This window comes from Equus asinus, chromosome 2 (genome assembly GCF_041296235.1).
Source record: "Equus asinus isolate D_3611 breed Donkey chromosome 2, EquAss-T2T_v2, whole genome shotgun sequence".
Lineage (NCBI taxonomy): Eukaryota > Metazoa > Chordata > Mammalia > Perissodactyla > Equidae > Equus > Equus asinus.
The window spans coordinates 162,068,408-162,085,756 of record NC_091791.1 but is presented as its reverse complement, the minus strand read 5'-3'; the positions used below and the strand labels follow the sequence as shown (position 1 = coordinate 162,085,756).

General features: G+C 37.5%; 1 protein-coding gene and 1 pseudogene across 1 annotated transcript; both read right to left on the bottom strand.

The window, feature by feature from the left end:
• Positions 1–5,372: 5,372 nt before the first annotated feature.
• LOC106835183 (olfactory receptor 4F15-like) lies at positions 5,373–6,300 on the bottom strand (annotated as a pseudogene).
• Positions 6,301–15,018: 8,718 nt separating this feature from the next.
• On the bottom strand, positions 15,019–15,957 carry LOC106835197 (olfactory receptor 4F6-like). The gene has a single exon (XM_014847370.3). It carries the CDS (start codon positions 15,955–15,957, stop codon positions 15,019–15,021), a length of 939 nt encoding a protein of 312 aa, XP_014702856.3.
• Between the last annotated feature and the right edge of the window lie 1,392 nt (positions 15,958–17,349).

Here is a 17,349-nt window from a genome sequence, read left to right as displayed (position 1 = left end):
TACATATTTATAATTGATAATTTCTAAGTATTTATATTTATCAGTAAAATGTACATTTACAAGGTGTATGTATATATATATAATTGTTATTCTATCAAGTGAGATTAGAAATGGAGAGACAGAGATAAATGTCCCTATGAAGATAAACATCTCCCTATTCCATAAAAGAAAGCTTTAACTCTATTCAACCTGCCACAAAGTAGACAGCTAGTCTTCCCAGAGTAGGGTGAAATATGGTACTATACGGGGTGCCGACCATTTACTCTTGAATTTGCAACTTCAGCACTCAGCAGTGATGATAGGCAGATGAGCCTTAGCGAGGGGAAATTCATGTTGCTCATTAAATGCAGCAACGTCAACTATGCTACTGTGGTCACCTTTAGTGCCAATTAAGCAGTTCTAGAACAGTGAGGGAAAGAGGATGACTGGCATCCACAGGGGCCAGTCATCTTTTTCCCACTCAGGGAAAAACCTCCAACAGGCTTTTACATGAGCATGAATACCGTCATTCTCTGTGCTTTTCTGAGAAGTCCAGCTACATACCTCTCCCCAGAACTCCCTGCCAATAATTTTATAAGCTTATTTTTCTTAGGCCCTGAACAACCAAAAAACCATTAGGCCTGTCTTAATTTAGTAAGATCTGTACCACAAGCTATCTTTTCTTCCAAGGAAAGTGTGCAACCAAAGGTATTCCCTAAAGTTCTTCTCATTAGAAGAGTTTACCTTCACCACTATCCTTCAAGGCAATCTCTTAATAGAGTTTAATGCAATAGCCATTTGCTTAGTTCTGATGCCAGCATAACATGCATAACTATTTATAAACTAGGCTGTGCAGATGGATAGTTGCATAGAACATAATGTACTCAAGATTTTGTTACCTTGATTTAGAATTTCTAATATTTTGTCATATAGCTAATGGACTTCAATTTTTACCACTCTCAATTAGTCATACAGAATTTCCAACGTCCAAAGAGAGAAGGGTAATGAAAGAGAAGACGGCCATGGGAGTCTGAGCCTCCTACTCACACAGACAACTTTCCCCTTCCAGAGTGTCTACAACGCCGTTTCTTGCTCCAGCCACATTTTGAAACTGGCAGCCTTATGAATTACTCAATAAACAGATTGAAGCAACACACTCAAGGACGGTATATGTTGCCTCTGAAATACAAAGAAATTCACCAAGGATTGGACTTATTTATCTGATGGGTATTGCAGAGTGCAGAAACTTTAGAGGAGATGCCTTGGAATGCCCCAAACTACTTGGAGATGTCACTGATGTGGAAGGTCCCTGAAATTTTGATGCATTTCTCTTATCATCTGGCACACACATGTTGTACTATGGTATCTATGGTACTTATTACTTTTAGCTCATGAGGTCTGATTAGGATGATTTCAGTAGAATAATGGACAAACATAATATTCCATAAGATAGTAAAACCTTCAAGTACACCCTCTGAAAGTAAGAGGAGAAGGATCAGGACAATTGTGTCAAAGTTTGAGTTCCCAGAGAAGCAGATTCTGAGACGAAGATCAGCACACAAGAAGCTTGTTGGGGGGTGCTACCAGGATTGATTCTATTTGGAGGTAAGGAATTAAGCAGGATGCAGAAGAAGAACTTGGATGACAGTACAGTTACAATCAGGCCTCAGCCAAACACACAGGGAGCTCTGAACCTGGAATGAGATTCAAGAATTGTCCCAAGTGGACTGATAACCAACCATCGGATAGAAACTAACATAGAAAGTGAGTATGGCCTTGGGTATGTCAGCTCTCTTTAGCCAAGGACATGCCAAAAGGGTCAAACTGATGAGAAATGTCAGACAACAACACTCTCAACAGTTTGGGGAACAAAATTTCTCATCTGAATAAATCTTTCTGCCCTGAAGAGGGGATATGGTTAGCAGACATAGCATATGTGACATCCACCCACAAGCCATTTGCATCTCCTTATTCATTTGAGTTCTAGGAGCAGCTCCTTTAGGACTTTGGTGAACCTCTTATCCTGTCAGCATCCTATCAGAGGAAAGTTAATGGCATGAGTTACAACATCTGCTAATGAAATGGGTAGTGAGATCACAACTGGTACTCATATCCCTCCTCTACTGTATGGTCTAGATCCCTTAGCTGACAACTCTGTTGGCCTAGTTGTCTCAGTTGATAAGGTGACCTACACCTTCATCATGAGCCCTACAATTCCCCGTTTACTATGCTATCTCAAGCTGTGGCTGATGCATTTGTGCATCTACCATCAAAATCAGCTAAGGGGGTTCTAAATGTCACCCATGTGGATCAACTGGTACCAACCTGTATCTTCCTTACTCTCACTGTGTAACAGTAGCCTTACATCTTCTTAATGATCAGTTACACCTGCCAGGATCGTGATTCCTTTTTTCTGTTTGATCTTGGTACAAGAAGCCTGAATTTCCTGGGCAATAGCCATAAATCAAAATTTAATGGCATTTTTATTGTGTCCCTGATGGCGATGTTTCCTCTTGTTATTGAAACCAGGACTTCTAAACCCATAGTGCCCAGAGTTCCGAGGATGGGAAACTCAAACTTCCTAACCACATCGTGGTTCTAGACCCATGTATGCTACCCCATGGGGACTAAGCATCAAGTCATATATATTTCATATATATATAATCAAAATTTCCAAGCTGGTGCTTCAGCTACACCTGCAATAAGTCATTCCATTGCTCTATTAGACCAGCAGATTCTGGTTGGTGCAGTATGTGATAGGGCCAGTAGATCCAAGGTGCTAATTTTCACACCTCCTTTTCTTTAATGTGGGTCCACAGTTTGTTGTGATGTTTTGTGGCATCTCATGGCTGCACATTAATTACTCTATAATCCTTAGGAAATGGTTGATCCAGAACTTAAAACTTTGTGTTGTGTTTATCCAATTGGTGGTTCTTACTATAAGTCTCAGATCTTTTCTCTTCTCACTACCAATTTTTCTAATACCAGCAGGTATGCTGTGTAGAATGGTGCAAGAGGAGGGACTACTTGCACAAAATCTGGAACTGTAAAAAAAAGCTTTTTCAGATCTGCACCCCACTCAAAGCTGACAGGCTTCCATGTCTTTCAGTATATGGTTTAGAGTGACATTCCTGGTATAGAATATGCTCCCTCCAGAAATACAAGAAATCTACCAGTCATTGTGCTTCCTTGTTAATGATAGGAGGTGCAAGAGGCAATAATTTTTCCTTTGCTTTGAAGAGGATATCCTGGTATGCCCCAGAACATTGAACTTGTAAAAACGTTTTCCATTTTATTGAGAAATAATTGACAAATACGATTGTATATCTTTGAATTTACAATGTGATGATTTGTTGTTGTGGAGTGATTACCAAGGTCAAGAAATTTAACACATCCATCACTTCACATAGTTAACAGGGTATGTGTGTGTGTGTTTGAGTGTGGTGAGACTATGTAAAATCTACTCGCAGCATCTTTCAAGTATACAATAGCGTATTATTAACTATAGTTGCCACACTACACATTAGATTCTCTGAATTCGTTATTCTCATAACTGAAAGTTTGTACCTTTTGACCTACATTATATCATCCCCCATCCCCCACCTCCAGCCCGTGACCATCACTATTCTATTCTTTGTTTCTATAAAATTGGCTTTTTTTCCCTAGATTCCACATGCAAGTGATACCATATGGCATTTTCTTTCTCTGTCTGGCTTATTTCACTTAGCATAATGCACTCCAGGCTCATCCATGTTGTAAATGGTAGGATTTCCTTTTTATGGCTGAATAACATTCTATTGTGTGTATATATACACATTGTTTTTTTATCCATTCATCTGTTGAAGGGCTTTTACATTGTATCCATTCCTTAGCTACTGTGAATAATGCTGCGATGAAGATGGGTGTGTAGATAACTCTTCAAGATACTGATTTCATTCCTTCAGATATATACCCAGATGTGGGATTGCTAGATCATATGGTATGTCTAGTTTTAATTTTTTGAGGAACCCCATGCTGTTTTCCATAGTCACTGTACCAGCTTATATTCCCACCAACAGTGCAGAAGGACTCTTTCTTCTCCATATCCTTTCTAGCATTAATCTCTTTTCATTTTGACAAAAGCCATTCGAACAAGTATGAGGTGACCCATCTTCTGTGCCTCAGACCCACCTCCTGTAAAGTATTTAAGCATGTTAAATAATAGACTGCACAATTTCAGGAAAAGAGCCTTCAAACATAGTTTACAAATGGTTAATTTTCTATTTGCTGTAATATTTTCTTTCTGAGAGAGGCACAATGATGTTAGTGTGACTTACTGAAGGAGTACATAATTCACCAAACACATTTGTTTTCCACAAAAGAGAGAACATCATTAATTGTAAGTATTTGGGGGATTTCAGCTCTACAAAATACAATTTAATCAAACATCTCTCTGACCTCCACTGTAGACCAAGGGATATAGTTGAATAATAAATTTTATGCATTTTTTTTCATGATTAAAAGCATTTGAAATTTGGTTTTGATAGGACTTGAACAGGGAAATGTATGGTAGTGGTAGAAATTAGGAAAATATTGAGAAATGGTAAAGATATGCTAAATACTAATGAAAATTTACTAAGAAGAAGAATACAAAAGAGAGGTGCAAATCTCCGTCTTCAAATTGTCCTACAGGAAAAATCTGGAAGAGTGGAATATGAGCAGAAATTCAAATACAAAATTTATTTGAAAGTGAAAGGCACTGACCCGGCTACCAGAGGCATGGTTTCTGATGCCTGGCTCACTCTGGTAATTTCTGGCTTTGGACCCTCGGGGAAATTACAGTCACTTCACAATTCCTAGGTTTTATCACATACAACTGAGGAGATTAGAACTAATAGCTATGGCAATCCATTCTAACTTTAAATTCTAAAATTCTCACATAGGAGTAACAATTTCCCAGACTGCCAGACAGACAAACATGATAAGAAGGCAAAATATGAAGGAACTGGGGAAATTAGAAGCAAACAAAGTTGGAACAAAGAGAATTAAAATCAAGATAGGTAATAAGCAGATGAAAGATAATATGAATGCATGGTTTGTCTATCAATAGAATAATCAGTCCACTCTAGGAAGAAGATTAAATATTATTATTTCCTCATTTACATGGCACTCTCCTAGACCATGTAGATTACAAAGGACATATAATTTGGTTTTAAACACTTTGATGTACAGAGTGTCAAAGAATAACATCACTTCTAATTTAATGGTGAAGTGGATACCATAATTTAATAAAAAGTAGATTTCTGGGTATATAACATACCTAAGTCTTGAGTATTTATCTGAAATTTCGTAATGTCTTTTAGGCAACCAGCAAGAGGGAGAACCTATAGTTCCATATCTTCACAGCCATCCATTCATGAAATCTTCCCGTAATGCACAAGATGACTACACAGTCTCCTCACTGTAATTTTCTTCTCTTGGTTCCTGAATATGTAGGTAACTAGATTCAGAAAAGGAGTGATAAATGCATCAAAAATGGCAAGATATTTATCCAGGTGTGATGTGGGAGTAGGCCATGTGTAGAAAAACATCAGTAACCTGAAGAACAAAACCACCACAGTAATATTAGCTGACAAAGTGGAGAGGGTCTCAGACAAAGCTCCAGAAGAATATTTCCAAATGATGAACAGAATGAAGAGGCAGGAAATAACCAGCGAGACAAAGGATCTCACAAAAATAAGCCCACTATTGACAGTGACCATGAACTCCAGTTCTTGGGTGTTTGTGCAGGCAAGTCTGAGGAGCCGGGGAAGGTCACAGTAAAAACTGTCACATTAGGGCCACAAAAAGGCAACTTAACCACAAACTAACAAACAATGAATGGATAAGGCCAATGGCCCAGGAAGTGACAAAAAAGTATAGACACATTCTTGGACTCATGATGGTCAGGTAGTAGAGAGGCTTACATATGGCCACATGTCTGTCAAAGGCCATGGCTATGAGCAGCACCATCTCAGCCCCCCCAACGACATAACTAAAGAAGATCTTGGTAATACAGCCACAAAAGGAGATGGCTTTGTGCTTCTTGAAAATATCACAAATCATTTTAGGGGCTGTGATTGAGCAAAATATCATGTCAATGACTGAGAGTTTGGCCAGGAAGAAATACATGAGGGAGGGCAGAGGAGCATCCAAGATTACAGTGAACACAGTGACAAAGTTTCCCATCATGTTTACAAAGTAGAACAAAAAGGAGAAGACAAAAAGGAGAAGCTGGTATTATGAATCGCTGAGTCCCAGGAACACAAACTCTGATACTGTGGAATGATTCCTTCCATCCATTGCTTCACACACCGGGATCAGTTTTCATGTTACCTAAAGGACAAAGAAAATGCATAAGAATTGCCTAGGCAAATATTCGTATTCAAGAAAGAAAGCCTCCAGTCCATGAAAAAATTATTATATTAACATCTCACACAGCCAAATAATCTTCATCACATTCATACCTGACTTCTACTTATAGGAGTCAGCTAGTTTCCATATGGCACTATGGTTTTCAAAACTAATACTACCAGGGTAATTCTATCTCTGGACCTATTTCCCTTCTGCTTTCTTGTACTATTACATGAGTATCTCCTATTTACTCCTGCCCAATTTATTCAACTTCAATAACATATAAGGTCATCTTCAAACACTTCTGACTGATTTCTTGTGAATGGATATGATTTCAACAGTTACTTTGAAGGACCTAACAATTTCTCAGGCACAGCATACAGCTTTCAAAGTCTCTGTTCTGTTATTCATATTAGTCAATTAAACATTCAAATCTTCTTTCTTTCAACTTTCAAAATTTCTGTCATTCTATTCCTCAACTCGGAAATTTCAATTTTCAATGTCCCAGCTCAAATGCTCCCTCATACGTGAAAATTTCCAAATCCACCTAAGTCTCGATGCTCCCTCTGCACTCTTAGCATTTATTTCATTCTGCCTCTCATGGTTATGTAAATTTCCAGGTCTTCAATTAAACTGTAGCTTCTTGAGCACGGGAGTCATGTTCAGTTCGTATGAGTAGTCCCCACTGTCATCACCATCACAAATAGTTGCTAACACAGCCAGTTATTTAATGAATACTTCACACTTGAGTCAAGGAAGAGATTAATGAGACTGAAGAGTGGTCCTGGAGTCAGGACAGTATATCATAATTCAGTAAGTTTCATATTAGAAGTATATTTTGTGTTGCCAATCAGGAGTATCAGAGTATCCCAAGCCTCATTCCTGCAGTTGTTTAACTACACAAAGTAAGCTCTGCACAAGAAAATTCTGCATCAAAAGAAATATGGGGTATCAATTATTAATTAAAAATAGTCAATAAATGAACTTTGATATGTTTCATAATGGAAAAACATCATTTTGTTTTATAAATGATGTTCACTTCCCCCAAAGTATCAATTTCTAACATAAAATATGTGATAAGCTGAGACAAATAATGTCCTAGTTTGTATATGTACACGTGTACACACACACACCCTCACATTCATTGGATCCCCAAAGATAAACTCTGCCACTTAAAGGCAGTCTCTTTTCTTTTTCAAACTACACTTGGAATGGTTAAAATAGTGATAGAAATAAAATACTGGGTGAAAAGAGCCAGACAACGTCTGTGTCTGTAACTGAGATAGGATGATGATTGAGTTATAAAGTCCAGAAAAAGAATGGAAGGACAGTAGTCAGATCCCAGCGCAGTGAGGTAAGGACAGAATTACAATTCTTCAAGATTAAAAATTTGCCAGATATAAACCATCAGAGGTACTCTTTCACTGGATGTTCCTAGTTTAGCATAACATTCATACTTTACCAGTGAAATAATTTATATAGAAAGAGATATAGGAAGTGACCTGCTCATCATAAAAGTAATTGGTGGGAGAGTTTATACTAGAATCAAGAACACCTGACTCCATTTGAAAATTCTTTGTCTTAAATAGCCTTTGTATTAGTATCCTATTTCTACCATAACAAATTACCAGAAATTTAGTGCCTTAAAAACACACAAATGTGTTATCTCATGGTTCTAGAGATGAGAAGGCAAAAATGTATCTTCTGAGCTAAAATCAAAGCATCAGCAAAGGTGCATACCTTCTGGGGAGTCTAGGAGATAACCTCTTTTGTTGCGTTTTCCAAGGTTGCCTGCCTTCTTTGGTTCATGACCCCTTCTTCCCTCTTCAAAGTACATCAGTCCACACTCTGCCTCTGTCATCACAAGTCCTCTCTGATTCTGACCTTCTTGGCTTCCTCTTATAAGTACCCTTCTGACTACACTGGGTTCACCCAGATGATCCAGGATAATTTCCCATCTCACAATTCTTAATTATGTCAGCAAAGTCCCTTTTGCCATGTAAGGTAACATAGTCACAGGTCCAGAGACTAAGACATGGACATCTTTGGGGGCCATTATTCTGTGTACCACAACTTTCTTATGTGTGAACAAACATTTTAGGAGAAAAAGGTTTAGGTTGCTGCAGAGGACAGGTAAAGAACAGATGAGCTCAGCAGGGGAGGGGCTGACCTCATGATTGAGAGCTAAAGCTGAGCAAAGACAAAATGTACTTACTTTAAAATCCACTGAAGAGCAAAGAAGACAAAATAATACAAAAAGCAAATATCAGAAGATCTGGATACATACCCAGCTTCTGCCTTCAAGTCTTCAAATTTCTTGATTATCCATTTAAGGCTCCGAGTTATAGTTTCTGAATGGCTTCTAGAAGGATATGCTACGTTCTCAATGCTTGATCACTTTGAGTCATTCCAGACCTCCATGGAAAAGGTTCTGTGACCATTGCCATTAGAAGATATTCCACTTCGAGTTCTCTAGTTCTGGTCTGGCTATTACTCTAAAGAATTATAATGACATGAATTAGAGCCATCATTTATTTAGACTACTTAAATGATCGATATGTGACAAACCCAGATTCCACAGCATGATAGAATCATCATTTAAATGTCTTGATCTATATGGAATTAGTATTGGGCAATCTCTTGGAATAGATGCATGGTAATTTTACATTTTAAAATTTTGAACAAAAGAAAAAGAGATTATCCTTATCCCTAATTAATTAAATTATTCAGTTGGAAGAGATCTAAAAGTATGGTTTCACCTAGTTCCTTTCTTTTGTTTCTCCATCCAAGACTTGTCAGTTATTCCTCAGTTTACAAAGCTTGAAAACTCATGTTCTTCCTTGCTATAATGGCTTTTATAAACATATTAGTCCACAAAATAAAATCTCTCATCCTTTCACTTAAGCCGATGTCCACTTAATTCTTTCTCTGTGAATTTAAAGATGTTGTCAGCAACTCTCTCAGAGAAATGTTTAATATCCTTGAACTTGATAAAAGCAAGTAAAGATCACTCATCTGCACCTTCTAGCTTTAATCACCTCAATTCCTTTAGCCTTTCCTCATAGGATTTCAATCCATCTTCTATCCCTTTATTTTTGTCACTCTTTCCATCCACCCCATTTCACCACCAAATATCTCACTGCTGTGACCTAGGAAAAAATTTTAATAAGTTGAGTGTTGTTAAACAGGAGTGTTTGATAGGAGTTGTTAAACAGGAGTGTTGTAATAACAGGAGTGTTGTTAAACAGTATATCTTTAGTTTCTTACCTTTTTTCTTTATTTTTCCATCACCTTTTTTTAACTGACACGACGTTATTTTAGTTTAGGGTGAGTTTGATCCCTGGCCATTCTTTTCCTGAGCAAGTAGTCAATCATCCTTTCTCCACTTTGATTCTATGAAATTGGGGTTTTATTTTTTAAAACTTCACTTATCACTTGTACCTAATGTACTTTCTCATCTTTATATCTTAGTTCTCTAAAGGTAGAAGTAAAGCGGACAGCAAGCTTTTTATGAGGACAGCACAGATATTTGTCTTTACTGTCAGTGCTAACATATTTCCCTAAAACTCCCTAGGTACAGTATACAAGGGAACTGCCTCCTAGTTCTGACCAGACTGCAATGTATCTTCAGTTGCACCTTTGAATCTCCAAGTCATTTCCAAGTCCCAGCTAAAAATTAAGGTTAATTCTTGTTCTTCCTACCCGCAACCACTCATGTTTATTCTCCTGTGTACTCATCATCTCACTGCACCACCACCTGTTTCTTCCTGCCCCCAGGGCAAAGCTCAATTTATATATACAAAAAGCAAAAAATTCCCTGAGTTTTCCTTGTTGCAGAAATTCATCTGTTTTAATATTTTCCCCCTTTGTCAACTTACCTCATCCTCCCCTTATAGCTATTCACAGACTATTATCTCAAGCACTTAGAGGTATATAAAATGTTTCTATAAATAGAAAAAGTATCTAATTAACTGCCCCAGAGGATAATGACCAAATAATGCTACAGTGACCTGGGGCTGATAAACTAAAGTCAATTAGTCAAGGAAAAGGTCTCCTAAAAATATGTTCATTATGATCAGAGCAACACAGGGGAAATGTTGATAATGAGTACAGGAGGGAGGAATGACACTGGAATCTAGAGAACGTCAGTATCTGTCATTTTCTTTGTCAAGTTAAACTGTACCATAATGAATGAAAGTGTGCCTGGGTAATTTGATAATATTCACTTTCCAAGAGATTCATACAAATTTTATGGAATAGCCTTATAAATATCATTTTCACTATACATAAATAAACTAAGTGAAAGAATAAACTATAAAAAATAATTTAAAAAATAGCATATATTCTGACTTTTATAAATAATAAATCTACCACATTGTAAAAAGTGCTTTGAAGACAGAGACTTTGTATAACTTATATTTATTTCTTCCAAAATGACTTGTACAGTTTCCTGCAATCAAGCAAGCCTAATATTTATTTGTTGATCTCAACAAAAGAGTTCAGTCGTTGAAATAATTCCATTGTCCCTCACCGTGCCTGTCATTCAGAGGTTGGAATAATATGAATGAATAATTTCACTACAAAATATTAAGTGGACTTATTTCTCTTTCTTTTTCAGCCTCAGGTGCAGAAGATTGAGGTGCTCATATTCCTTGGTTCATGATACATTAACAGCATTGGCTTACAGAGGGCCCCTCTCTTGTTTACTGGTTTATTCCCTTTAATCTCCAATGTCTATTTCCAGTCCCTTTCCCTCAAAGGCAATCAATCTAATGTTTTAAAATGTATCCTGCTGTTGTCTATGTTATCATAAAACACGTATATTGTTTTACATGCATATACATTTAAAATATTATTAACATATCATTCCAATTCTCATTTTTTTCACTTACCCCATGTTCCTCTGTGTACATCTAGTCTATGATTTCCAAATGCTACATAGTAACCCATAGTGGGTATGCACTACTTTTTGCCTGTCTGATCACCTAAGGCCAGATTATCTCCAAATTTTTCATGACCATTGCATATGATCATATAAGTATTGGATGATCCTCCAACTTCAACCCCCACAACCCAATTACATTAACATTCAGTTGGAACGCAGTTGTGTGATAAAACTGGTTGTTAAAATTCTAAACTATGTGCCCATGGGTTAGAATATAACCATGGCCACAAGTCCCTTGAGGTTCCATTTGCCAGGCAATTTCTTTCCCCAGGATTCTTTATGAATCAGTTACTAAAAGTTAATGCCTGGAAAAGCAGGGGTCTCCAGGACCCTGCTCCAACTCTGTGGCAAGCATCTGTTCTAATGGGTTAGTGCCTATGCCATACACTGATTGCATATTTAGAATACTTCCCTGAACTAAAAGCAACACTAAATGAACACCCTAATACGTGTCTCCCTGAAGATTAGCAGTGACTATGATCATGCCCAAGGATGTGTAAACATTGACTTTTGAACTAGTAATCATTATTTTATTAATCACTTTTTTATGGCATAGAAAAAATAATACAAATAAATCAAATTGCTGATCTAAATGAGGAGTAAATTCCAGTACCAGAAATAATATCTGGGTGGGGTGGGCAGGGCACGGAGACAATTTTCCTTTCTGCTTTTCTGTCCTGAACCTCAGGCAAAAGTTACAGAGAGGAGTCATTAATTCACCTGTGTTGCTACGGTAACAGCAATGTTTCAAATATTCATGACAAAATATTCAAATGCCCACTCAAGTAGAATTAGACTAGAGAGCCTGGATAAAATGTTGGGGCACTGGGAGTTGGCTAAGGGGATTACACTACTAAAGACACTCCAATGAGAACTGCTGAGGAAAACTAAGTATTGATAGACAGAGATTCGAGATAAAAACATCAGTTCTAAAGGTGTAAGATCTGGAAACTCAAAATGAGAGTGATCATAAGTTCCATATGGATAGAAGCGAAAAGTAACTGAATCAAAGAGGGAACAACGGAAGAGGACCATAAGCAATCATGTACACAGCTTGCCTTTATAGTCCAACCAAGCTGGGATGGAGTTAAAATTAATTCTTGTTTAGACCTCCAAGAAATATATGTTACATATGCAAAAATCATAATAAACCATCATCTAGTCCTTAGATAGCTTGGGGTAAGGGATTGACTACTCAAGTAGGAAGAAAGAATGGAAATTGAAGAAGTAGCATCCAATAAGTAACTTTTCATTAATTAGGAACAGATAATAAACCAACAGAGCAAGTATAACATCTCTAGTGATGACATGTGAATATTACATACCCCATGATAAGATGTAATAAAAAAAAAATTCTTCACCTCTGTAGTATTCTTTTCAAAAACCCAGAACACCAGTCTAACTGTGAGGAAAACTCTAGACAAATCCAAATTGAGGGACATTCTACAAAATACCCAACCAATAATCCTCAAAACCATCACAGCCATGACAAACAAGGTAAGACTGAGAAAGTCACAAACCAGAGGAGACTAAGCAGACATGATAACTAAATGTCATGTGGTGTCCTGGATCCACTCTAAAACAGAAAAAGGATATTCATGGAAAAGCTGGTGAAATCTGGGTAAAGTCTAGTGTTTAGTGAATAGTTTCGCACCAGTGTTGATTTCTCAGTTTTGGAAACATAAGATAAAAATACTAGAGGAAACTCAAACTAAAACTGGAGAAGAGGTATATAGGAACTCTCTGGACTATCTTTGCAACTTCACTGTTAACATAAAATTATTCCAAAACTAAAGCTTCGTTAAAAAAAATACCATAGGGGGGCTGTCCCGTGGCCGAGTGATTAAGTTCGCGCGCTCCACTGCAGGCGGCCCAGTGTTTCGTCGGTTCGAATCCTGGGCACAGACATGGCACTGCTCATTGAACCACACTGAAGCAGCGTCCCACATGCCACAACTAGAAGGACCAACAACTAAGAATATACATCTATGTACCGGGGGGCTTTGGGGAGAAAAAGGAAAAGAATAAAATCTTTAAAAAAAAAATACCATAGGATCATAAAAAGACATGTAAACTAGGGCTGAATAGATTTATTAAGTGAAAATCAATCATGAACATTTGTTGAAACTCTGCTAGTTGACAAATGGTCATTCAAGTCACAAGGTGCATAATATAAAGATACATGTCAGTGAAAAATTAATAGTCCAAAGGAAACATGGGACTCAGCAACTGAGGAAATAAGATCTAAAATGACAGACAACAGCAAAGGACAGGAGTCTGTCAACCTAGATTCTAGATTTGGATCTTCCATATATTTCTTTTATGATCTTCAGCTAAGTAGTTAATTTTGCAGTACCTGACACTTTCTAAAATAGGGAAAATCTATGAGATGATTTAAAATTTATTTTAACATTCAAAACTGTATGATCCTAATTGAATTTTAATAATTTTCTAAGTAACTCTATGTGCTGTATAAGCTATATACAAGCTATAGAATTAACTACATGTGCTATATAAACTATATAAGTACATGTGCTGTATTATCTTTCAGCTCTAAAGTACCTGTCTATACTCTGTATGATGCAGGACCTGGGGCCCTGTAAACCACATTTCTTTTTTGCCGGTTCTGCCATTAGAGGAGACTAGAGGGAGCCGCAAGCCTGGAAGAGGAAAAAGGGACTGACTGGCTCCTTCCTGTTTGCTGCTTGTGGGCTTCCTCTCTGCTCGCTGTGCCTTTGAGCATCACCCAACCACGCTCTTCACCTCAGCAATCTTGGTTTCTTTCCAAAGCAGGAGCTGAATCCAATTACAGTTTTTCCAGCACTAGAGGAACTCCTCTTCCTTTTACACTCTCCCCAGGAACACCTGTGTTACCCAGCAGCACCTCTTCCTCAGGGGTTGCGTCCCTGCCCTACAGGCCCTCCTCTGAGTCAGAGACACTAGCACCAGCCAAGCAGCATCCCTTCCCCAAATATTTGAAAGTCAACTCCATAGTTCCTTCCTCCAAGGTTTTAATCATTTTTTCTTTGTTTTTAAGATGTAATAATTCTAACTTCCTTGATTTCCTATCCAGAGGGCTGAAAGCTGCTTCCTACAAATGCTGTGTTGTGACATCTTATAGTTCATTCCTTTTCAAAAAGCTAGTTAACAATTTTATACTTAGTTAATAATTCTTTATATCAAGCTTTCTCTGTTCAAAAAAACTGACATGGTTTCTGTCTCCTTACTAGACCCTGAAAAAGCCAGATTAGCAACAAAACAATGAGGGAAACTAGCAGTTTAATGAGATAAGATAGAAATGAGAGATTCTGAGATAATGAGAAAAGATAGAAAACAAATCAGGTGTATAGTAAGACAAAGCAGATGACGTAAAACTTAACATTTAGCTTTAAAGAAAGATAGCTTACTTAACATGGTAAAAATACAATAGACAATAAGCCACAATACTGACATTCAAAAGGGATTGATTAACTTTTATACTAACCCTATTTGGCACTTTATAGAGGTAAGACCACTGGTTAGATAAGAAAGCCAAGACCTTTAGTCTTTAAGTCTCTTACATAAGCAGAGTCCAGAGATTGATATCCCAATTCAATCAGGAGAGAAACAAAAGGACAGGACACAACACACACTAGTAGGTAGTGACATTCTGGTCAAATTTAACATAACTTATTTAGTTCATATCCATCTGAAATTCTAGTATGCATATATCTTCAATATATTTAAGAGATTTTATTGTAATTCACAGCCTGAGTGCATAATCTCCTCATTGTGACCTTCATGTCTTTATTCCTAAAAGTGTAGATGACTGGATTTAGAAAAGGAGTGATAACTGCATCAAAGATGGCAAAGAATTTATCTAAGCATGATGAGGGAAATGGCCACACATAAAGAAAGATTAATGGCCCAAAGAATAAAACAACCACAGTGACATGAGCTGACAGAGTGGAGAGGGCTTTGCATATACCATCAGAAGATTTTTTCTGAACAGTCACCAAAATAAAGATGTAAGAGACTATCAGAATTAAAAATGAAGCCACAGAAATCAAGCCACTATTGGCAGTAACCATGAATTCCAATGTGTAGGTTTCTATGCAAGCAAGTTTGATAAGTCGAGGAAGGTCACAAAAAAAGCTATCTAATTCATTAGGGCCACAGAAAGGCAAGTCTCTGATAAAAACCAATTCAGTCACTGAATGAGTAAGGCCAATAATCCAGGAAGTGACTAAAAATACAATGCACCTTCGTGGGCTCATGATGGTCAGGTAGTGAAGAGGCTTACATATGGCAATGTATCTGTCAAAGGCCATGGTGATAAGCAGCACCATCTCAGTGCCCCCAATTGCATGAATGAAGAAGATCTGAACTACACAACCCCCAAAAGAGATGCTTTTACACATCCTTAAAAGATCATAAATTATCTTTGGAGTTGTGGAGGAGCAAAACATCAGGTCCATGATGGAAAGGTTGGCCAGTAGGAAGTACATGGGGGTCTGTAAACTAGTGTCAGAGGTCACAGTTAGGACAATGAGGAAGTTTCCCATCAGGCTTGCCACATAGAACACAGAGGAAAAGAGGAAGAGGAGAAGCCGAATCTCCCATGAGTTGGAGAGTCCCACGAACACAAACTCAGACACCACAGAGTGATTGGCTTCATCCATTGCCTCTGGCAGCAGTGACTCTCATGCTACCTGAAAGAGGAGAGTATGGAGAAACTGATTTAAAAAACATGGCACTGATCTTAATATTGGGCAATTCAATAGTTGTCAGAAAACTAGGCAGATGCTGATGTATGCCTTTGGAGACCATTTCAGTCACAAAACTATATATATATGTATATATATTTCTCTGTTGTATATTTCATTGCCAAAATATACTATATACGGCACAGAATAAGGATCTTTTTACTTATTTGGATGGGTCGTTCTGTTGTTGTTGGTGGCGTTGTTTTGGTGAGGAGGATTGGCCCTGAGCTAACATCTGCGCCAATCTTTCCCTACTTTGTATGCGGGATGCAGCCACAGTATGGCTTGACAAGTGATGTGTAGGTATGTGCCCAGGATCTGAATCTGCAAACCCCAGGCCAATGAAGGAAAGAGCACAAACTTAACCACTATACCACCAGGCCAGCCCCAGTTCTGTTATATTTTTAAGTGTTGTTATTTCATTGTCATATCTCAGATATGACTATAAATTAAAAGATTTTTTATAAATAACCATGTGAAATAATTAAGCAAGACTGGATTTCATAATTTGGACATCTCTCAGTATTTTCATACCTTATCTATGATCAAATTGGTAAGTTGTTTCAAAATCCTTAGAAGCATTTTTTTAAAGACCTGAGATGTAAATTTCTTTTCTCTGTAAATTAGGAAGTCAACATGAGTTATTCAGAGGAATGATGGAAAGATAGGAGTAGAGGATGCCAGAGCAAGGCACTCATCATCCCAGAGAGGGAGGATAGATGCTAGAGAAAGTGACCCAATTATGGGTTCTGTGGAGGAGATTCTGACTAGAGGAAAGAATGTGGGACCAGAATGACAATGATGAGTCATAAATCCCAAGAATAAGAGAAGGAGTAAGAGTGACAATATCAGAGGCTTTACACATGGCTCTGTTTATTTATGTATAAAAATACTTAACCTCCATAATTAAATGTGTGCTGAAATAACATACTAGTTTTGTCTTATCAGATTGGCAGAGATGTAAACATCTGGCAAAACTCAAGGCTTGAGGGGAAATGGGGAAATAGTAATGTCCTAACTGGTGGTGGGAGAGTAAACTGGCAAAACATTTACCAATCGACAATGCTTTCCAAAATTTTATTTGGTCATACACTTTGACCCAGCTATTCTACTTCTAGAAAAAATCTCTCGTTATATGCATGTGTGCACATGAATAAGGTGGAGAAAGAAAAGATGCAGAGATGTTTCTTGAAGCATTATTGCTTCTAAGAGCACAAGAGTGAAAATAACTGAAATGTATAGAAACAAGGGACTACTGAAATAATTTCTCTTATAGCTTATCCATGGAATACTATGTAGCCATTTATA